Raw genomic sequence first — 24,132 nt, forward strand, 5'->3', positions numbered from 1 at the left:
GAAAGCTTGCGCACAGCAACAAAGATGCAACGCAGCCAAAAAATAAATAAAAAGACAGACAACCAGTTCTTGAGCACATAGATACCTTTCCTTTCCTAATGAATGGAGTAACTTATCAAAGAATGAGCCTTGGTGCCTGGCAATGTGGGGTCACACCCACCTTATTCGCAGCATCTCTGGCCTGCTGAATTAGCTCCCGTATGCGGTCCATGTTGTCAGAGATGTTGCCCAGTGGCAACAGCTGTTGGTTGATACTTTCAATCTTGCTCAAAAGATCAGGCAGTTTGCTGGTTAATTTCTTTACTGTTGGTGAGATTACAAAACAGAAATTTATCATTGTGAGTTGAGAAAAGGTTAAATACAGATGTCCTCATTGATAGTACTTGTCAAGTGGTATGTCTGGGTCCCAAACGTTGGACAGGATGACTCAGAATCAGGTAATACAGTTTCTATATTATAGAAATATATATTATGCATATTTCTATATAAATACATCATGGATCTTATTCTGTAATCTAGATATCAAATCATCTTTCTTGACCACTATAAAAAATAAATCTTTGCTTTTTGATCTTTAATATTAATAATAATTCAATTCCTCATAATTCAGGGACCTATATCTCCACTCTATAAAAGGGAAAATCAAGAGCAATGTTCATGGATTTTTTTCAAAAATCCTACTTGGTCCTTTTCACTAACAGAATAGCCATACTCTTTGAATGGATTATGTGAAGTTGTTTTTAATATTTTAATTTCTAAGATCAGACTTTACCAGGGAAAAATTAAAACTGACCAAAGCACATACTGATGGAGAAAATGGATAATATGTCCTGGGCAGAGACTGCCTGCTACCTGAATTATCTGCATCGGTGAGAGCCTTGTTGAAGTCTTCACTCCCGGTGCTCCCATAGGTATCCTTAATTCTTTCCACGTCTGTCTGAATGGGGTTGAGCCCATCTAGAACATCATTTGTGATGTCGTTGGCATTTCTGACCATGCTCTTTGCACTATTGATTATACCATCAATGTCATCTAATGCACACACAAACAGGGAGGGGTAAGTATCTAAAATGCTTGACAAAAGAAGCCAAGTCCCGTGGGTTAGGGAGCTGCTGACCTCTCTGTATCCCACGAAGATCATCGCGGATGGTCGTGAGATTGGTGTCTACCAGCCCTTTCTGAACGGTCATAATTTTCAGAGTTTGCAGCAGGTTGTTGAGAGCCGGACTGATTTCTAAAATAAAATAAAGCAGCAAGAGGCAATTACCCTAAAGATCTTGATCATCTGTGGGTATTGGTGACCCCTGAAGTAGCCAAGGTCTGCACAGCATTGAGCAGACCTGCATCTTAGCAGTCATCCCCGAGATGCCCACTGCATGCACCTAGACCCACAGGTCCTCCAGTTACAGAGGCCAGGAGCATACAGAGCCTGTGTTACCAGGCTCCTTGGAAATGCACATGAGGAAAGGGAGAGGTGTAATAACTCATTTTAATTTTAAAAAATGAAAAAAGATAAATAAATAAATATATTTATTTACTGGTAGAAGGCATCTAACTGCTTTGAAAGGATTAAGAAGGTAAGTGAGGGCTATGAGCTTGGATGGCTGCTCAGCTATGAATGACCACAGGAGACCAGAGAAAATCAAGACACAGCATTTTCTGAACACAGGAATTTGGTGAGATCGAGACGGTTTAATTATTTTTTTAAAAAAATCAAATTAAATAAGTAGAAAAAGTTCAAAGACAAAAATTTAAAAATCTTCATGCCCCATAGTGGTAGTGATTTTTGGTACTTTCAGTTGCTAAGATTTTAGGGCTTAAGAAATTTTGAAGCAGTTGCTCTAATGACCTGAAACTAATTACCTGGGCCTTAAGTAAGAAAGCAGCACTGTACATACCTCAATGCTATGTGGGTCCACAAGGGATAAAACTAAGAATCCCCTCCCCAAACCCAAGGCCAGGCCGAAACAGGCCTATCAGCCTCAAGATTTACTTAGATTTATGAGGTTCTAGTTAATTTGGTATATGTTAGAATATTGGGTAGACACATCCCAGCTATGAGTTTGCAAAGTATCATTTGCAGGGACACTGAGATTCAAGAAGTGCGTTTGCTTCTAGGGCTGCCTCTCCTGGTCTCATAGGTTGTTTCCAAGTCTTTGACTATCCCAGCCTCCACCCTAACCCTCAGTACCTTGCTGTAGCTTCTTCTGGGTTATCTTGGCTTCATTTAACAGTTTATCGCTGTTGGAACTCAGGGTTTTAGCTTTTCTTGGAACATCTTCCTTTATCACTGTCTGAAAGCAAAGTGTTTATCAGCTTTAAATGTGATACACCTTAGGAAATATAGTGTAAGAGTTTTCATCCTACCCCAAAGCCCTTATCTTTAATCTTTAAAGAGTGAGGTTAGAAGGTAAGGAGGAGGTTTAAAAAGACTGTTCCTTAAAAGATACAGTCAGGGCTCTAAGAAGACGTCTGTGGCTTAGGGAGGCGGACCCATCTCTGCTGATATAATGACAAATTGTGTGACACCTTCTCATTTTCTCACTGTCACTTGTACAATACCCTCTGCAATAATGGAGGACAGAGCTAAAATGTTTTTAGGCTTTTAATCTTCGGGAGATAAAAATCTTCAACCTTCTGAGGTCTGTCCCCTAATTCTCTCATAGTTAATAATTTGTTCTTTATTTTTAGACATAGGAATATTATATGATGCATTTAAGATACCATAGGACTCCACAGACATGCCCAGGTGTAAGACAAATGACAGGAAATAAATGGTTATAAAATTGTGTACAAAAATTTCTCTTCTTTGGTAAATGTTAATGCTCAATACTCAGTCACAGCATAAAAACATACCTGGTAAGAAGCAGGGTATAATACTTTCATGGTTCAAAATCAATAATGAGTGTGATTTCTATCTGGTTTTACAAATGATTTTTAAAAGTGCGCTACATTTATCAAACAGTCAAGTATATACAGAAATGACATATCTAGAGCAAGTTCGAGTCTATTCTATACAACAAATTCTGGTCTAAAATAATGCTTTTTTCTATTCCTTGGTGCATGCAGAAAGAAGATAGGAAAATGAGTCGTCTCCAGAGTGCCTGGAGAGAAGGTACCAGTGCAGGTGCTCACCTGGAGGGCAGCCTCAGACGCGCTGGTGGCCTTGTCCGCTGCGTCCTCGGCTGCTTTGATGGCATTGAGGATGTTCTCATAGGCGGTGGCAGCGTCCACGGCACAGCGTACCAGCTCATCCCCACTGGTGTTCCTCTTGATCCTAGAAAATGGTACAGGAGAGGGCTCCAGCGGCCCCCCTGCCTGCAGCTGAGCCCCCTAACCTCCCGATTCATTTGACAGATGGAGACTTGGGGCTGCAAGCTCTGCAGCTCTGCCCCAAAGCTGCAGCTGGGAATCAGGCCCCTGCGGCTGGTCGGGTTCGGAACTGGGCCCTGGGTGCCGCCCTCCACCCTGGTCTGGAGACCCCACTCCCCCTGAGAGGCCTTCCCACCAGGCTCCAGCGGCCCCTGCAGTTAGACCCGTCAGGCCAGCCACTCACTCCTCCAGCTGCCTCGCCAGCTCCTGTAAAGACTGCGCATGCTTCTCTGCCTCCCCCACCAGGGATGCTTTACTGGACGATTTGGAAAGTTCTCTCACTTTGTCACTTAGTTCGTGTCTTGCTTCATTTAAGGTGACAGCTAGTTTTTCATATTCCTGTATTTTCAAGTAAACAAGAGGTAGTGTCAACTTAAGCAAAGCACGTATATGCTATTTTCTTGACCTCTGTCGTAAATGACGTTTCCAGGAAGCAACAATGAGAAACTGTTTTCTGAGCCCGCTCAGCACACCAATTATTCCTTGGTTACTTGAGATATTGACACTGATAATATTCCCCCAAGTTATACCACCATTTTGAACATTTTCCATATGGTGGGTACCCACTTTGATAGATTTTATAAAAGCTCATTATTATCATTTGTGTATAGCTGCACTAAACCAAAATACCTTTTTTCTGATTTAGAAATAGCGATAATAAAAGATATTTTCAAAATGACCAATGGGCTGCTAAGAAATGTTGTCCATCTTTTGCCAGTCCTAAATGTCTTCTGTTAATAATGTATGCCTGATATTTTATTTTATTTTGTAATTGTTTTTTAGCTTTACTGAGGTATAACTGACATACGATTGTAAGGTATTTAAAGTGCACGAAGTGATGATTTGATATACGCATACATTGTGAAAGGATTCCCCCAGTGAGTTAACACATCAATCAGCTCATATTTTATCCTCTTAACTTTTTTGGGAGTGGGGGTGAGAACATTTAAATTCTCTTTTAGCGAATTTCAATTATACAATATAGTGCTGTATATGAATATGTATATGACTAGAGTCATATGTATATGTATGTATATGTACCTATGTATATGTACGTATATGACTAGAGTCATATTGCTTTACATTAGATCCTCAGACCTTATTCATCTTAGAGATGAAAATGATATTTTAAAAATAGCACCACATTTTTTTTCATTATCACAAAAGTAACATTCACTCACTGCAGGCAAATTAGATAATAGAGATAGACATAGAGAAGATACATCATTCACCCCCCCGCAAGGGACAACCACTCTTAACCATCTGGTATATTTTCTTCCACCTAAAAGACATATATTGGAGAAAAAATTGGTTCGCCGATCTCATAGTTTCCTCGAAACATAATTTAAATGCTTTTTGATTTTCTAGAGAACCAGTTTTGCCTCTACCTCATGGCTTTTACTCATCAGCTCCAAGGCAACATTAGTTTGCAGTAAGGAAGAGTCTGCAGTGGCTAGATGCTTGGTGAAGTCACTCTGGAGGGAATTCATTTCTTTAACTTGTCTCTGGAGAGAATAAAAAGAATGTCTGTGAGCTTCATGATGTATTGTCAGAAGGCACAGGCATATTTATTGGACAACAGCATAGAAGTAGTTTCAGAGTCAGAATGTCTTCTTGCACTTAAAGGTCATCTAGGAAACTCCAAAGCCATGAGACATCAGCTCAATTTGTTGTGTAGGTGTGTTGTCATAGTTTCCACAGACAACATGCCAATGAAACAATCGCTGTCACATTGGAGAAGGTTTCTACACTGGGCTCAACCAGGCCCATGAGGTGGATATATAATTAAGCTCTGGCTAGTGGATCAGAACGAGGGATTTTAACTAAGGGAATCAGCACCAACCATCAGCACACTCTACATGCCGACCAGCGAAGATGTTGGGACACTTCAATAAGGAAACACACAGGACTTTAGGATGCCAGAGTGGAGGCTGCCCGAGCTCAGGGACCCTGTAAAATTGGACCCTGCTCCCTTCCCCTTGGCAAAATCAGTGACCTCCAACAGGCTTTGGGAGCTAACCCTATTACCATCAGTGAAGATATTAGTCATTGTCTTTTATGAAATTCTTGCGTTTTTTTTTTTTGGGGGGGGTGTTCAGTCCTATGTTATTCCACTTTGATCTTACTGTCATTTCATAGCCCCTCACACTTTTGTTGTTGTTTTAGCCTACAGTGTTCACCACTGAAATACACACTATAGAATTCGAGCTTTAAATCCTCATTGCAACTCCTGCATGTGGCCTGTATTTTGACTTATTTCCTATGAAGCAAGTAATGGCTTAAAATGCCTTTGCTGGTGATTCTGATAATGATGTTTACATATATGACACAAAAAGTCAGTTATTTAGAGCATACATTGTACACTTTGAATTAATTATAACAATATTAATTTCTCACCTATTTGGCAACATTATTGGCCCAGCACTCTATCAGCCAGGGGTGGGGGTGAAGCGATTTGCTCTGCTTTCTCTGTGGTTTAAGGTCAGAAACTTTTCTGGCCGCTGAGGAGTAGCAACTACTTTGATTTTGCCTTTAATGCCTCGCTCCTATTTGATTAGGGTTTCCTGAACAGACAGCTGCCTGGCTCTGCCACTTTATTAACGATGAAGATTCCTGTTCCCTCATCCTTGTCATTAACCAAACCATGCAGATTCTGACCGTGACCTCACCTTGATGGATTCCAAAGCCCTCTCGTTTTCTCGGTTGAGGCCGGTGGCCTGCTTTGCTTGGGTACTGGCCTCCTGTAGAGCGGCACGGAGGTCACTGAGTTTGGCTTCGTATTCATTTAAAGAATCTCGCATATTCTTAACAAGCCCATTGTTCTCCACCTGGTGGTTTTCCAGCCAGCTCCTTATCCGAGTCAGCACTGTAATACATCACCTTTTTGTTTTCCACTTGAGAGATGAGTACATTGGAAGCTAACTTATAAAGACTACAGAAGGAGAATTGAGTTTCTACTCACTTCATGGTTTTCCTCAAACTTGCAAGGGAACAGGAAAGGAAACTAGCATTTATGTTATGTTATACACACACTGTCTCATTTAACTTTCGCGACAACCACATGAAAACAGTAATTATCATCCTCATGTTTCAGATAGGAAAATGGATGGCCTGAGAAATTGGGTGACAAGGTTTTAGCCTTGGGACTTGAACTTGACCTGCAGAGCACAAAGTACATGCTCCTTCTACTACTAACACTGTCTCCTTGCAGCTAAAAGCCAAGGCTAATATTAAATTTAAACAATACAAATGCTAAAAGAGAACTGCTACTATCTGTAACCACTGATACATCATTTTACTAGAGAATAAAGGTCAGTATTTGGGAAAATATACACCAAATTATTATTTCTTACAGTTTTGAGCTAATGAGGCTTTTTCCCTAACCCAAACCTTTGGATATATTCAGTTAATTTCTAGTATATTCATTTTTGGAGGTAACAGTAGTGCTAATATCAATGTATGATTCAAAAGCTCAATGGTGATAAGGTGACCATTAAAAATGATATGAGAGAGCTGAGTGGAGATGAATGAAAGAAGAATGAAAATGCAGTTAAAAAGGAACAAGAGGTATCAGTGTCTAATATCTAAGAAGAAACTTTTTTTTTGCATGATGGTAAGATATTCTATTCTATGGATAAAGATGTGGTATATATGTACAATGGAATATTACTCAGCCTTTAAAAAGAATGAAATAATGCCATTTGCAGCAATATGGATGGACCTAGAAATTATCATACTAAGCGAAGTAAGCCAAACAAAGACAAAAACCATACGATATCACTTATATGTGGAATCTAAAATATGACACAAATGAACATATCTATGAAAAAGAAACAGACTCACAGACATAGAGGAGACTTGTGATTGCCAAGGAGTGGGGAGGGAGGGAAGGATTGAGAGTCTGGGATTGATAGATGTAAACTCTTATACATAGGATGGATAAACAACAAGCTTCTACTGCAAAGTACAGGTAACTATATTGAATATCCTGTGACAAACCATAATGGAAAGTAACGTGAAAAAGAAAGTATATATATATATGTATAACCGAAATCACTTTGCTGTACAGCAGAAATTAATACAACATTGTAAATCAACTATACTTCAATAAATTAAAAAAGTGTTGTTCTGTCCTACGGCTTCTCAGTAATCTGAAGGGGCTACCTACTTTCACCACGTGATCCTCTACCAGTAATATACGCTGAAAGGACGAGCCCTTCCACCTGGCACCGGTGACTAGATATTGCACTCTGCACACCGTATTTCAAACCAATTAGAACGGATTGTATGCAAGAATTTGGGAGGGTCCTTACGAAGCTGAGCCTCTCTTTTTTCAGCTTCTGCTTCCCTCAGGTTCTTCCCAAAGTTGCGGTTCCTCAGTTCCCTCAACATGCTCTCCGCTTCAGCCAGCTTTCTGGAAAAATCGTCCAAAGGCAAGTTGTTTCCTTCTCCTTCTGTCCCAGAGATCTGCTTCACAAGAACTGGAAAACATCAAGCAGTTTATTGAACTGGGAATTCTGGACTCCAGCAGACTACTAAAAGAAAAAAAAGGCCGAGATTTTTATGGAGGGTTCATATTGGTTTTTTAGTATCACTACAGGTTCTTTTTCATAATGTTGAACTTTTTCTTTGTACAACAAAGGCTACAAAGTAATATAAAAGATGTTTAATTGGGCTGAGTAACTCTTCTTACCGTGCACATTCCGGATGACATTTTTAATCTTTGTGTCCAGCTCTTTGGCGCCTTGGGTTGTCCGATCAACATTGCTATATAATGTTTGAGCTTTTCTGGAATTTATTTGAACCTATATGAAAAACAAATTGATGAGCAAAAAGTAAGAGTTGATGGGAGGAAAAAACTAACAGTATTCTGAAAGCAAAAAAAAAAAAAGTTAATGTTATTGACCTAACACATTACCTTTTCTTGCAAAGTTTCAAATTCACGATTCAAGTTACTCAGTTCTTTTTCCAGGCCATCCAGTTTTGATTTATGATTTGAAACGGTGGAACTGTAGCTGAGCAACTGGCTCTGAAAGTAACATACGAAGTTAATCTCACTTTAGAGTAGAAATTTGGAGGGAAGTCTTACCAAGTTGGTAAACCTGGTGATGATGTGAAAAGCTTCATTTAGCAAGACCAATGCTGATCCTTAGGAAAAAAATACGGTTCTTTGAAATAGGCCACATGAAGAATAAATTTCTGATGTAAGTTGCGATATGGCTCTAAAATAAAGTAGTAAAATTTAAAAACATGAAGAGACAAGAGATACTTTACTTGAATTAACGATTTAACCTTATAGAAATGAGGGTGATGTCACTTACTTGACGTATTAAGGTTTAGATTCTATTATAAAGAATTGTTCAGTTATTTTTAACCGATATGTTACCTGATAATACTAAAAAGAAGTGCCTATGGCTACTCTATTCAGGGACTCACTAGATTCAAAGAATTATAGAGCAGGAGGGAAATTTGTAGCTCATTTAATTGAATACCCTTATTCAATATGAAAAAAATGAGAAAACAGAAGCCCAAAGAAGTTGGGTGACCCATCCATGCCACAGCAGTACAGGTGATTACTGATTGCTTCAGGACTCAAATCCTGGTCCCCTGTCCTTTTTGAGGAACTCAACAGCCTCATTACTTTTAGACGGTGACATTGCCTCATATAATATCTAGAAGAGTAAATATTTTCAATTTTGGGGAAAAAATATGTTAATACCTTGAGAATTTTTACAAGAAAAAGCAAAATTATTATCTCTATTTGCACACGAGAACAGCGTTGGGTAAAAGAACACAGGCTTTCCAGCTCAGGTCCACACCCTAGGTTCACCACTTAATAGATAAGCTCACTGGACTTTATCTCCTTCATCTGTATATTGGTGATTATAATACTAAGCTGCTGGGTTGTTTTCAGTGGTAAGTGGGCTAATGCATTATAAAATGCCACATACATACGACCGTCCAAAAAATTAGTTGCTTTCTCATACATATTCCTACTGAATTTTCATAGTGTTTGTGTGATATTGCAAGAAGACAGTTCTATTTTATTTTTGTTGTAGGCAAATAAGGCACATCATTCTAAAGAGTGTTAGTAGAAGTATAAGAAGTAAGAAGTATAGTGGGTAAAGCATGGTCTTTAGAATTTCATCTTGTGTATGAATAATGGTTGACAATCAATAACCCTACTTTCAAAACCCTCACCAATCCCAGACATCAGAGGTTACAGAGAACAAAATTATCTGTTGGATCTTTTTTACACTTTTCTTAAGTTCATACAAATCTATAAAAACAGACTGACATTTTCCTGAGTAGATACTCTTTTATTTTGTCAAAAAAAGGTTACAACTTCCTGTGACTTTCTACATTCACAGAGCAGGTTAACACACGTAGATTTTACTAATTCTGTTTTATTATAATCTGCACTAGGGGACAAACTGGAATTTGTGCAACAATGCCCTGATTGGTTCAGATGTTTTATTTTTAATTTTTGCAGACAGGAAGACAAAAGTCATTCTTACCTTTGCTCCCCTTTCTGTAATGCATCTTTTTATTTTCAGCCTGCTTTTAAGTGTGTCAACTTATTTTTGTTTTTAAAGCAATTAATTAATGGTGGGCTTTAGTAAGACTTTTATACTGTATCCTGCTTGGAATTCACAGGACTTCTTACAGCTGTGAGTTAATAGTTTTGCCTCAAAATTGGAACATTTTCTACCGTTAAATGCACAAATATTTTTCCGCCCCTTACTCACTTCATTTTTCTTCAGTGAAAACAATTACATACAGGTTTGGTGACTTGATGTTGTCCCACAGGTCAATGAGGCTCTTTCTGTTTTTGTTCGTTTGATTTTTTAAAAGCTTTACTGAGGTATAACTGACATACAACAAAAGGCACGTGTTTAAAGTACACAATTTGATATGCTTTGACACATGACCCATGAAATTGTCTCCACAATTAAGATAAGAAACATTTCCTCATGCCCCTTGTAACCCCTCCCCCCGATTCTCCCTGACACTTCCTTCCCCATCACCAGGAACACACACTATTAGATTACTTTTCGTTTTCTAGAACTGTGCACAACTTATGATTGTCACACATAAACACGCACACACTCATTAGGATATGAACTTTCCCTGGTCTGGCTTCTTTCAGTCAGAGTACTTATTCTGAGATTCACCCATGCATCAGTAGTTCATTACAATTTATTGCAAACTAGTATTCTACTTTGTAGATGTACAGTCATTTATTTATGCCTTCACCTGCTGACAGACTTTTGGGATGTTTCTGATTTTGGCTTATTGCAAATAAAGCTGCCAAAAAAAAAGGAATTTCACCTTGGCTTGAATCCTTCTGGACCCACCACATACTAGCTGTGTGACTGAGGGCAAGTTACTTAGCTTTTCCAGGCCTGTTAAATAAAAATAACACTATTTTCCTCATAGGATGTTGTGAGACGTAAGGAAAGCACTTAGCACAGAGCCTGGCACATAGGATGGATACCAAAATGTTGGTTGCCTTCCCTTCATTGAAAAAATGCAGGGTTGTACTGATGACATCAAAGTAACCCAAGTGGCTTTTCTTTTTCTCTGAAAACATAAAGACTTCCCCCCCTCCTCTCCATGTTAAGCCTGCAAACCATGCTCTAAAATTACCCTAATGGGATGGAAAAGAAGCAGTTTTCTAGCATTAGTTTTTGCTGTATGTACTCAACCATAGCCACTAATGGTTTACAATCAGCCCTCATCCAAAAGCACTTATTAAACTTTCCCCAAAACCTCTTTCACTATGTCTAGCTTAGGGTTTATCTCATCTACTGATTTATTTTACTTTGAGTATATTTTTTCATTTCCACGAGTTTTACTTAGATCTTTTCATATTTACCTCTTCTTGTTTGGTTTCTGGTGTTTAAAATTTTTTTCTAATTTCTTGTTCCTTCTACTGGATGTTATTCTCTTTTTTTTTTCTGGTACGCGGGCCTCTCACTGTTGTGGCCTCTCCCGTTGCAGAGCACAGGCTCCGGACACGCAGGCTCAGCGGCCATGGCTCACGGGCCCAGCCACTCCACAGCGTGTGGGATCTTCCCGGACCGGGACACGAACCCGTGTCCCCTGCATCGGCAGGTGGACTCTCAACTACTGCACCACCAAGGAAGCCCTGGATGTTATTCTTTAAAGTAATTTTCAGATTGTCCTATGATTTTCATTTTCTCTGAAGGGAACTCATCACTTGACTGTTGCTTCTGCTGCATGTCTTTCTTATTATCTGTCTGTTACAGTGTTTGCAGGCTCCTTCCAAGAGGGAGATTTCTTCTTCTCCCTGCACTCTCTGTGCCCTGTCCAGTGATCTTGTGGTCATCATTACTCCCACCCCAGACGCCCCAGTCCAGGACCAGGTGTTATAGTGACAGCTTAGGACTTGCACATTATGGTGATAGTGAGAATGTCACATTTCAGCACAGATCCTGGTTTGTGAGTCTTGTCCACATCCTGGCTGCAAGGTTGCCCTTTCTTAGGTTCTCATACAGCCATTGTCCAACAATGGGAATTGGAAAGTTTTGAGGTTGCTTTTTCAGCCTCCATTTATAGGCAGAAGAGCCCCCGTTTTCCCCCCAGGGAGCCTGACTCTGGCCCGTGGGGCACTTTCGGCCCTAGTACTTCTTAGGATACCCTCTTGACCACCTTCTTTCCAACTGTACATAGTACATGTTCTGAGCTATGAAACAGACATCAACACATTTAAGAGAACTGGAATCATAAAGTATGTTCTCTGACCCCAAAAGAGTTAAACTAGAAATCAATAACAGAGTTATCTGGAAAATTCCCAATTCAGAAATTAAACAATACAGTTCTAGTCACAAGAGGAATTAGAAAATTTTTCTTTTTTTCTTTGGCCACGCTGCGTGGCTTGTGGGATCTCAGTTTCCAACCAGGGATTGAACCCAGGCCACAGCAGTGAAAGCCCAGAATCCTAACCGCTAGGCCACTAGGGAGCTCCCTAGAAAATCTTTTGAATTGAATGAAAATGAAAACACAACATTTTAAAATGTGTGGAATACAGCTAAAGCAGTGCTTAGGGGAAAACTTATAGCACTAAATACTTATATTAAGAAAGGTTTTGGATCAGTAAATAACCTTTTATCTTAAGAAACTAGAAAATGAATGGCAAACTAAACCCAAAGCAAGCAGAAGGAAGAAAAGATATGGATAAGAACAGAAGTCAATGAAATTGAAAACTGAAGAAAAGCAGAGAGAAATCAATGAAATAAAAAGATCAATAAAATTGATAAACCTCTAGCCAGAATAATCAAAAAAAGAGATAAGACCCAAATGACCAATAACCAGAATGAATGAGAAAGCATCACTACAGATTTTGCAGACATTAAAAGGATAAGGAAAAATTATGAACAACTGTATTGCAATACATTTGGTAATTTAGACGAAATAGAAAAATTGTTCGAAAGGCACAAATTACTAAATATCACTCAAGAAGAAATAGATAAATCCTAATTGTCCCATATCTATTTTTTAATTGAACTTACAGTTCAATTAAAAAAAAAACTTTCAACAAAGAAAATCCCAGGCCCGCATGGCTTCACTGGAAAATTCCATCAAACATTTAAAGAAGAATTAATAACAACTGTACTCAAATTCGTACGAGTCTTCCAAATGCAAAACAGTGAGCTAAAGTTATGAGAAGAATGAGCCCAGAAACATTCAGTATGTAAGGAATGTTCACTTAGAAGTGTTAGTTTTGTGTGTTCACTGGTACTTTTCATCAGTAAGAATCTAATCTTCATTTAGATCAGAGGAAGGAGGACAGCCTCCCTGAGCCTTAAGTGGAGTCAAGTTCCCCCCTTTCTCACGTGAGGAGTATTCGTTCACACAGCATCTCTCTTCACCAAGTATCTGCTCTGGGTCAGGCATCATGCTGGACCCACAGAGTACTCACCCTCAGGTCCTTGGTCTGGGTCTCCAAGTGCCTCATCTGCTCCAGGGTCCCCACGCTGGCACTCAGGCCCTGCAGCTGAGACTTGACCAGGAGGAGCCTGTCCTCCATGGTGGCCAGGTCGTTCAAGAGCGTCATCACACAGCTGTCACAATCTGTGGGGGCCGCAATCAAAGGCACAAGTGCTGTGGGCTAGAGCCACAGGAATGCAAACAGAGCCCCAGAGCTGTGCCGCCCAGTTAACACACACATAGCCCATCACAGGCAAAAATCACAATCCTGGACTTCCCCGGGAAAGATGCAGATTCTGAAAAAGGGAGATCTCTAGACAGGGGGCATTTGACAAAGAAATGGTGGAATGGGGAAAAAGGGTGAGGGTGGTCAAAAGGTACAAACTTCCAGTTATATGATAAGTAAGTTCTTGGGATGTAACGTACAGCACAGTGACTATAGTTAACGACACTGTATTATATATTTAAAAGTTGCTAGAAGAGTAGATCTTAAAAATTCCTAATGCAAGACAGAAAATTTGTAACTGTGTGAGGTGATGGATGGTAACTAAGTTAACTGTGGTGATCATTTCACAACATATACATATATCAAATCATTATGTTATATACTTTAATACAATGTTGCATGTCAATTATATCTCAATAAAACTGGGCAAAAAAAGAAATGGTGAATCTATTCAACTTGTTGCTTATTTTGTATGTGGGAAAAGAGTAATAAATAGTTTTTATTTATTGAGTGCTTGCTATTTACCAAGAATCATGCTAAGGGATTTATAAGCATTTTTCCAACAGCTCTATGAGGTTGGCATAGTTATTACCAACCTCAGTTTTACCATCTGACAAATGATGAAACCGAGGCGTGAAGAAGTAAGGTCATTTGCACGAGATCATACAGATTTTAGTTGACAGAGGCTGGATGTGACTCTAAGTAGCCCTCCTTCCACCACCTCCCACCACTGCTTTCCCAGACTCGAAACTGCGTGTCCCAGTGTAGGGCTCACGGATTTTAAGCTGAACCCCACAACTTGGAAAGGAGGGGGCCATTTCTCTTCTCACCGTCACATTCTTCTCCAGGGCCACCATCTTTGGGTTCTTGGTTTAGGCAGTCTGAAATGAGGAGTAACCAGAGAAGACAGCGTTATTAAACTTACTCTTCACGTGCTTTTTTTTTTTTTTTTGCGGTATGTGGGCCTCTCACCGTTGTGGCCTCTCCCGTTGTGGAGCACAGGCTCCACACGCGCAGGCTCAGCGGCCATGGCTCACGGGCCCAGCCGCTCTGCGGCATGCGGGATCTTCCCGGACCGGGGCACGAACCCGTGTCCCCTGCATCGGCAGGCGGACTCTCAACCACTGCGCCACCAGGGAAGCCCCTTCACGTGCTTTTTAACTTGGCTTTGGGGAAAGCTAGTTTTGTGTTCAGTCACCCAGCCACACAGCATTGCCGGCTCCTCCCTTTTCCCTCCCTCCTCGGTGCCACTGCTTGGGGAGCTGTCTCATCTCCCAACAATCTTGCTACAGGAACTTCTCGTGTGGCCTCTCTGATTATATATTCAGTTTCTTCTCTACAAAGGGTCATGCCATTCTTATGAAATGAAATCTCCTAATCGCTGGTGTTGTCCTCATTTGGTAGCCTCCTATACAACTGCTGATGTCTCTTCTAATATCATTCAAGAACATTCAATAAACACTGAGCACCTTTGAGCATTCCCAGTGTGCCATGGCCCTGTGCTAGGGGCAGGAATACAAAGATAGCAAGTCTCTGGTGTCCTGTAGTTTAATGGTCCTATGGGGGAGACAGGCACATTTCACAACAGTGTGACAGATGCTGTGAGATATGCACACGAAGTAGTGGACCTACTCCACCACCTACTGCTCACATATGCTGAATATTGAGGTTCTCAGCTATAGACGGGAAAGCCTAATGGTCACCCCTGGACATTCTTTACTCCTCCCACTTCTACTCCTTTCCCCATACCATGCATTCTTACGCTGAAATGCCCTCTCATTTTCCTGTGAAAAATCGTCTGACTTTATTAAAGGAAAACTCTAAGCTTGAAACTTTCCTAGACATGCTACAGGGAGGCTTTCAGGTGTGTTCTCAGCAGCCACACCTTGTGTGTATACACATACGTTTTGAACCACATTTATTTTTAACTGTAAAAATATATATATAAGTTCACTATGGAAAATTTGGGAAAATCAGCAAAATGAGATAAAACATTATCCTTGATCCTACCACTCGAAGACGATAAGTGTCTCCTCACAGTATCTTTGTAGACATTTTATTATATGTAATCATAGGTTTCTCTTACTCATCCTTTTTAAAAAATCTTTTACTCACTCTTATATGGACATACAGCTGTGTCACTTTAATTTCCTCAATTAGACCGTAAATGCCTTACAGGCAGGAAACATGGTTTTATTTCCTTCACAAACTCCTGCAAACACAGCATATGGGGCACTTGGCTTAGGAAGAGGGCTGATTTATCAGTGCAATTTTCTCAACAAGTTTGAGTTTTGACCACCAAGGAATCTGTATGTTATTAATTGAAAGAAAGAATGAAAAAGAGGGAAAAAAGCTCACAGGAACAAACGTGTCTCACAGGTGAGCATTTTCTTCCATTTCTGGAACAAAGAGTTCCCATCCTCATTCTAGGTTGGTTACTCTTGCTATTAGAAAAAGCATTCATCTCACGAGTTAACGATGTGTCTGATGCCGAAACTTCTCCTGAACACCTCCAGTGACAGTAGAACTCATCTCCTTTTAAACCAGTCCTTCGCGTCTTTAAACATTTGACACTTCTTCCTCAGAATGATTTAAAATAGATCTCCCTCTAGCTTCCACTCCTGGATGTGAGTTCTCCATACCTTAAGCCACACAGAACAAGACCCACCCTTCTCCCACACATGTGCCTTTCAGATCCGTCCTTTCCAAGTCTCCTGTCCACCATCCTGGTCTGTCAGTCCTTCCTCATGTCACAGGGCTCTAAGTCCCTTCACAGCCTCATCTTCTTTCTGAACAAACTTGTAGCTTGTCTATTGCCTTGTAAAGACACGGGCCCCTTGTGGGGACTTGCATGGGCGGCGGACCAGGGAACAATGGCAGGCCACCTGGTTTTGGACACTAGAACTCAGTGGAGATAGTACAAGGTGTCTAAGGGGCCACGTTACTCTCTTGATTCATATTGAACTCACCGCTGACTGAAACCTTAGCCACGTCTCATTTATCACAAACTTATCTTTTTTTCCATTCAACTATAGGACCGACTCCACACTTACCCCAACATAATTTTGTCTGGTTAGAACTGGCTCCTCATTCCAGGCTGTTGAGGCCCTATTTTATTCTAAATGTGTCATAGGAGGCATTTGCTAGCTCCTCCAACTTTGTGTCACCTGATAACTGGGGGGGCAGGTCTTCTATATTTCCATTCAAGTCTACGATGTTGAACAAGATGGAGCCCAGATGAAGCCCCAAACATGACAACAGACACCTCGTTCTAGACTGATAAGGCTCCATTTACTCTGCGTTCCTTTGGAAACAGTCACTTGACTGGATCTAATCCATACATCCAGGGTTTAGTTCTTCATCTTGTCTATAAGATGAGAGATTTTATCTAAGGATTTGGCATTGCACTACATCAATGGCATTTTCCTGATAAACCACATTAATATTCTCCATCAAAGAAGGACGTAGAGAGTCTTCCTGTTTTTCCAACTTCGTTTTTTCCTAATGAACCTATACTAACTCCCAGTTAATGTTTTTTTTCTTGGTATGTAAAATCCATCTCAATTATACACCCACATCCTAGAACAGTTACTGCTTTAATAGAAAGAGCACTCTGACTCCTTCAGATACATACACGAAGGAAGCTGATGAGATGATTACCTTATAATGTCAAGGGGAGATCTCAGCAAAAATCACCAAAATAGGGTCTGAAATTATTTTGGCTATAATTAGTGACGTTTTAAAAACAATTTACCTAAAAAAAAAAAAAACCTACTTGAAGTAAGTTACTCACCAAACCTGTGAATACTACCCAAGCATTCCCGACTTTGTCAAAACAAGGGGACAACTTGTTAGCTGGAACTGTGTATGTGGTTGCTGAACATGTTTGCTTGGCTTCTTTGCCAGCTATTTTATACCAGTTTGATAAAGGTAGGTTAACAGACGTGTGAGTCGATCTTACCTCCCGTCAGGGGGTCACAACTGCCCAAATGGCCGTTGCCGTTACAGCTGCATGGTTGGCAGCTACCTCCGAATTTCTGGGGATTTCCAAAATATCCTGGTGCACACCTACACAGAATACAGAAAAAGAGGGGAGACACCCAAAGGGCTCATCATTTATTCCACCCAATGTCTCAACTTCTAGCTCCCTGTTTGGGATCTTGTAACCCTATGAGAGGAACGGCTGACATAGATTTGCAAGAGGGAATGTGTCTCAGTACAGAGCCATTTATGACTTGAATGAGAATGGTGAGGAGGGGAAGGCAGGCAGAGATTGCTCCCTTGCTCCTTGACACCCCAGATGACAAGGTCCTCAATCATCCCGACAGCCAAATGGCAGATGAACAAAATGCATACAGGAGCCAGTGGTTTGACCAGTACCCAAATCAGGGGTGGGTGAATTTTACGCAAGAGTTGTGTTCCTGAAGATATCACACAAATACACACTGCTTAATTTATGGCTCACTTCCTCGAAGAAAAAACTTAAAGTAAAATTCATATAATTTCAATATTTTCATAAAGGGGGCTTTTATTAATATTTCCTATTGTACTATTTCAGGTCTGCATAATTCACATTTATTTGCACTAATTGCTGCAGTGATGTACATAAGGGGCTTAAACAACTGAGCAGTTACAACTGCCACCTTAGCCCGAGGCTTTATTATTCTAGATGATTTAGTGATGAGAACTCAGTTCCTTATTTATAAGGTAAAAGATCATATTTCCTTGATTGTGTCTGTTTTCTTCAAAAAATAACACAAACACATGTTAATGTTTCTGGAACTGGGATGTAAATTAAAATATTTCTGTTCATTAGCAAAATTCCACTCCCACTCTATCCCCCCTAAATTGTCATTAAATTGATGTGTGTGGTGTTTTATCATCAATGGAATTGATAGAATCAAGGAAATATGGCATTTGACTTTCTCAAATTTAAGCTTTTCATCAAAGAACTTTGAGGCAATTTAAATATGCTTTACCAATGGATAAACTGGTGATATAGTGCAAAGGACACAGATTTTTTGTTTTGTTTTGTTTTTATGGGGTTTTTTTAACATCTTTATTGGAGTATAATTGTTTTACAATGGTGTGTTAGTTTCTGCTGTATAACAAAGTGAATGGGAGATCTTTTTTTTTTAAATTTATTTTGGCTGCACCGGGTCTTAGTTGCAGCACGCAGGGTTGCAGATTTCTTAGTTGTGGCTGGCATGTGGGATCTAGTTCCCCGACCAGGGATCGAACCTGGGCCCCCTGCACTGGGAGCGCAGAGTCTTACTGACTGGACCACCAGGGAAGTCAGGACACGGGTTTTGAATCAGGAACATTTGGCTAGACCTCCGTCTCTACCACAGTCCATGTCATCTTGGGCTGTTATCTTAATCCCTCAAGCTTCCATTTCTTCATCTATTCCTGTTATGAAAATGTTAAGCTCCACGAAGATGTGAATTGTTTTGGGTGGGCCGTTTTGCTCACTGATACATCCCTAGCATCTGGGATAATGCCTGGACCCATATTAGGTGTCAGATATAAGTATATGCTGAATGAATGAATGAAAAATGGTACTAACAATACCTATTTTGGTGGGTGGATATAAAAGATAATATAGTAAAGAATCTAGTACAATGCCTGCACATAGTAGACATTCAGTAAAAGGTAGCTACTGCTACTTTCAGGCATGATAAAATATTCATATATACGTATGTATGTGCAATTGGTGTCATTTGGAATTCTACATTTTGGAAAATGGATAGGAAGCAGAAAACCCATGTATTCCCTAACTATCAAGAAGGTAACTACGCTGAGGTGGCTTATCCAAGTCTACTAAGCAGGTTGTCCTAATAACAGGGCTTTATTTGGGGTGACCAGCCCCATAGTCTGCCTAACAAGCCATGCTACGCGAAAGATCTGTTTAAAATACTTTTCCTTTAGATGTCTCACCTACATCTAATCTTTCTATGTAAAAGATACATATTTAAAAACTACCTTATTTAAAGTGACATAAATATTCAGGAAGTTTGATTCTGCTTCTTCCTTCATCTTGCAAAGCATTAGTTATCGATTATGAGAAATAACTGGTTCTTTTATTCTCATTTTATGGTAGTGCTAAACACAATGGACTAAACTAAAACCTCCTGATTTCATAGATGACATCGGTACAGCAAATAAAGAGCAGACAGCACGTCTGTCCTCTGCGGCTCTGAGTGGCCAAGGGAGAAATGTGTCCCAGAGCACGGGCTGAGGAGGGAAGCCTTTCCTATTCCCTCCCCACCTCTGCCCAGTTAGCTCCTGCATATATGCTTACTTTTCACCTTACTCTGTGCTTGTATTTGTCATTGCATAGTCAACCACTAGTGCCAGATGATGCCTGGCAGCCTGGCACAGAGTGGAGGCTCGATAAGTGTTAACAAATGAAAAAATGTGACATTAAAATGGCATTAAGCTGTGGAAAAGTTAAAAAAAAAACACAAAAAAACAATAGCTTGCTTTCCTGAGACATCAAACTTAAAAAACCTAAGCTGAGAAAACTGTTAATTAAGAATTTCCCTTTTCAAATCAGTTGCCTGTCAAATGGATGTCTCCTCCAGCCTGGTGCCGTTTTCCACTTCACTGTGCAGAACGATAAGGAGGATTAAATTAGGAAGCCTCTCCCAGGTAGGAGTCGCATAGCTTTTAAATCACAAAGACTGGAAGACCCTCCCAAGCCCATTCCCCACCCCACCTGTCCTTTCTGTCTCAGGGTAGCTGCCCCTTCCATCCCTCACCCTTCAGGGCTGGTTGATGCCCCTCCTGCTGCAGCCTGACTTAGCCCGGTTATGTTCTCTCTCTATTTTAGCAGCTTATTTGTACATCTGTCCACCACTAGACTGGAAGACCCTTGAGGGCAGAATCTGTGGTCTGGTTGCTGATGTGTTTCTAATGCTTAGCACAGGGCCAGGCTTATACTAGGATCTCCATCCATTTTTCATCGAAGGAAAGAATGAATAAGTGTGGGCTATGTTCCTCCTGCAGAAATGATAAACAGAAGAACTTTGAATTGCTCCTTTTTACCATAGGATAGTGTCCAGACCCTCAGCTGATGCCCATAACAAGGCACTGCCTCCTTCTGCCCGTGGCAGCTACACTCTAGGCCCTTGGACTTTCTTGCATTACTTCCCTGACCTGAGCTGCCTTCCCCCTCCACCTCCCAGCTCCACTGGGTTCCAGTCATCCCTTTGACATACCTAAGTCCCACCTTGTCCATAAAATGTTTCAATAACCCCAGTCTAGAGTAGCCCTCCCTTACTATGAAATCCAGTTGAATTAATTTTCTGTTTTTTTTAAGTAAAATTCTTCTAAAGTTATCCAGAAAAATAATATGCCAGAATGGTCCAGGAAAAAATTTAAATAAGGGTTATGAGGGGAGACTTGCTTAACCAAATAGTCAAAGTCATTTGATAGTTTCAGAAATGATACAGAAGTGATAATGACACAAAAACCAAATAAAATGTACAAAACAAATCCAAGTTCGTGTAGAAATTTCGTACACATTTACAGGACTTCCCCGGTGGCACAGTGGTTAAGAACCCACCTGCCAATGCAGGGGACAGGGGTTCAAGCCCTGGTCCGGGAAAATCCCACATGCCATGGAGCAACTAAGCCCGTGCACCACAACTCTACAGCCCATGAGCCACAACTGCTGAGCCCACGTGCCACAACTACTGAGCCACGTAGAGCCCATGCTCTGCAACAAGAGAAGCCACCGCAATGAGAAGCCCGCGCACCGCAGCGAAGAGTAGCCCGCACTCACCACAACTAGAAAAAGCCTGCGCTCAGCAATGAAGATTCAACACACCCAAAAAATAAATAAAAACTAAAATATAAAATAAAATCTGAAATCAAACCCCTAATTAAAAAAAAGAAATTTTGTACACATTTAGCTTTAGTGAATTCAACTAAAGGTACTTAGCCAAAGAGGGATGAGAGGATGAGGGCATGAGTGTAAGGGAAAAACAGCTAAAGTGACTGTCCCCATCACTCAGTGAGCACACGTCCTGCAGTGAGCATGACATGAGAGATGTGAACCTGCTATTCGCTCAGCTGGTCTAGTTTCTCTGTGCCTCTCCTAGAGTGACTGTTTCACCCTACAGAGTGTGATTCTGGGTGTAACCAAATGACATGTACATTTCATGCAACATGGCCCCTGTATTACTGAGACATGGGACACTGGGATACTCAAGGTTATGCCAGCTCCGGTCAATTTTTGCCTGACATGTAGACCCTAAATCTATCTGCCCTGTGAGATGCAATACCACAAAAAAGTTGCGGTTCCAAATTTTCACCATCAAGATTTGAATGTAAGAAATAAAACCAGAAAAGTACTAAAACAAAATATGCATAAACATTTGCATATGCATAAACCTCTCTAAGCATGACACTAATGGCTGAAACCCTAAAGAATAAAAGAGTAGGTACAAATATAATAGAACTTAACTACTGCAGATCTAGAATTGACAAAACCAAACCAAAAAATATACAAATGAAAAACAAAACAGAGAAGTATATTTGCAATATATACTATGAAGCATTCGTTTCCTCTAAAAGATTTGTACAAATCAACAAAAAAATAAAAGAACATTCCACTAGAAAAAAATGGGTAAAAGACCTGGAAAGCAATTCAAAGAAAAAGATTTATAAATGGTCAATAAGCACATGAAAAAATCAAATCTAATTATTACCAAAAAATGTAAAATAAAATGACATACAATGTTTCTCTATCAAACTGGCAATGTTTGTAAAAAGTGAACAGTCTTAGTATCTACTGGAGGCAGGCAGTTGCTCCTTTGCTGCTAGTAGGATGGTAAACAGATACAATCTTTCTGGAGGGCAATTTTGCAAAATGTATCGAAAGCCTGAAAAATGTCCCTATGCTTTGGCCCAAGGGATCGGTTCTATAATTACATCTCGAGTATTTATGTACACAAATATTTAGCTAACAGGATTCACTTTTAGTGCTGCTTTGAATGGAAAACAGTAAAACTATTTTAAAGGCCAATAGTGGGGGATTATGGAATTTCAGGGGAACTTCCTGGTCCTGACGTGATGTTATCAATGAACACTTATTGATATGGAAATATACTACTAACATACTATTAGATGAGAAAACAAAACAGAAAGCAAAATAGGAATCTACCTTTTTCTTTTAAGAAAAATCTATGCATATAGAACTGATCTGTAAGAACATACAACAAGCACTGTAGGTGGGCAGGTGTGAGCATAGGGCAATTGCAGGGCTATGGTACATATTAGTTCTCTGCCTTATTAGTTCTTTGCTCATCTGTATTATATCATTTCTGTAATAATTATGTATTGATCTTATATTACAGTTATTTTAAATTTTAAAATGTTATCCATATGATTCATTTGTTATACTGCTACTTTTCTAGATATATGTGTGCTCTCTTCCCCTCTAGATGACAAGTACCTTCTATAGCCTTCACAATACTTGGTGGTGCCCTGGGCATAGTAGCTAATCATGAAACACTGTTCAGGAAAAACTAAAGCTTGGCTCTGTGGCCCTTTACGATCAAGTATGTACTTTCCATTTTGTAACATGTATTCTTTTGTTTCACAAACACCTATTATATGAATAGTACCACACTAGGCACTAGGGGTTCAGAAATTAGTGAGACACAGGCTGTCCTGCAAGTGTCCATAATGTCGTGTGGGCATTAAGAGGGGTGTGTGTGTAGAAATATCTAGGGCTGCTGATATGTGTGCATGTGTAGGAGACGCAGAGTTGTACGCTTGTGTACAGGCAAGTAGGGATGTGTATATGTGGGGATAGGAGTATGTAGGGATGAGTTTATATGGCGGTACGAGTATATAGATACATGCTGGGGGGGTATGTAGGGGTGCGCCCAGGAGTAGGGGTATGTAGGGGTATACATAGGTATGTAGAGGGGTGTTTGCTGGAGCGTATAGGACTATGACATATTGGACCTCGTTCTCAAATGGCTGAAACAGGTACAAAGCAAGAAAGAGAAGAAAGTTAATGATTTACTAAGTGAGCACACTTGTATTTTTCCCAAGAGACTTTCTTCCAGCCTCAATGAAACCAGCAGCCCCAGCCCTAGCTCTGAGCCTCAATCCAGCAGAGCCCCACTTACAGCCAGGGTGCCTGCAGCAGCCTGCCGGAAGAGCCCACCCCTACCTGCAAGACGGGGGAGGAGAGAAGGGGGCGGGGGAGGGGCGGCACCCACCTTTCGCATTGTGTCCCTGTGTATCCAGCTTTGCAGGAGCACTTCACGTTTCCCCCAGTAACAACACAGCCGGTGGCAAAACTTGAAGAACGACAGAGAAAAGCCCCAGTAAAAACATAAGCTGATGGACTTTACGCTCATTATTTTTTGCCACAAAGAACCTGACTTGCCTTAAGCGAAATTGGAAACCAAGTGTCTGGCTACCTTTTGTGTGAAGAAAATTTTGCCCATCAAGACTTGTAGAGATAATGATGAATGCCTTCAGCTGACATCAGGCAAATTTGGCTGAATAAGGACTGGAGGCATTTACTTTGTTTCATTTTTTGGCTTGGAGAAATACAT

General features: G+C 40.4%; 1 protein-coding gene across 9 annotated transcripts in view; it reads right to left on the minus strand.

Moving 5' to 3' along the window:
- The window catches only part of LAMA3 (laminin subunit alpha 3), a 258,124-nt gene that overhangs the window by 60,306 nt on the left and 173,686 nt on the right, over window positions 1-24,132 (minus strand). For all 9 annotated transcript variants that reach the window (XM_060121896.1, XM_060121894.1, XM_060121895.1 and 6 more), the window contains 15 exons: window positions 23,791-23,871; window positions 17,514-17,620; window positions 14,383-14,433; window positions 13,319-13,470; window positions 8,291-8,401; window positions 8,066-8,177; window positions 7,686-7,853; window positions 6,042-6,238; window positions 4,761-4,877; window positions 3,557-3,711; window positions 3,136-3,277; window positions 2,192-2,294; window positions 1,118-1,234; window positions 853-1,032; window positions 161-303 (listed from right to left, as the gene is read on the minus strand). In XM_060121896.1, the coding sequence (XP_059977879.1) occupies window positions 161-303; window positions 853-1,032; window positions 1,118-1,234; window positions 2,192-2,294; window positions 3,136-3,277; window positions 3,557-3,711; window positions 4,761-4,877; window positions 6,042-6,238; window positions 7,686-7,853; window positions 8,066-8,177; window positions 8,291-8,401; window positions 13,319-13,470; window positions 14,383-14,433; window positions 17,514-17,620; window positions 23,791-23,871 (1,936 nt within the window). The remainder of the gene's footprint in view (window positions 1-160; window positions 304-852; window positions 1,033-1,117; window positions 1,235-2,191; window positions 2,295-3,135; window positions 3,278-3,556; window positions 3,712-4,760; window positions 4,878-6,041; window positions 6,239-7,685; window positions 7,854-8,065; window positions 8,178-8,290; window positions 8,402-13,318; window positions 13,471-14,382; window positions 14,434-17,513; window positions 17,621-23,790; window positions 23,872-24,132) is intronic.

Source organism: Lagenorhynchus albirostris, chromosome 14, assembly GCF_949774975.1.
Source record: "Lagenorhynchus albirostris chromosome 14, mLagAlb1.1, whole genome shotgun sequence".
Taxonomy (NCBI): domain Eukaryota; kingdom Metazoa; phylum Chordata; class Mammalia; order Artiodactyla; family Delphinidae; genus Lagenorhynchus; species Lagenorhynchus albirostris.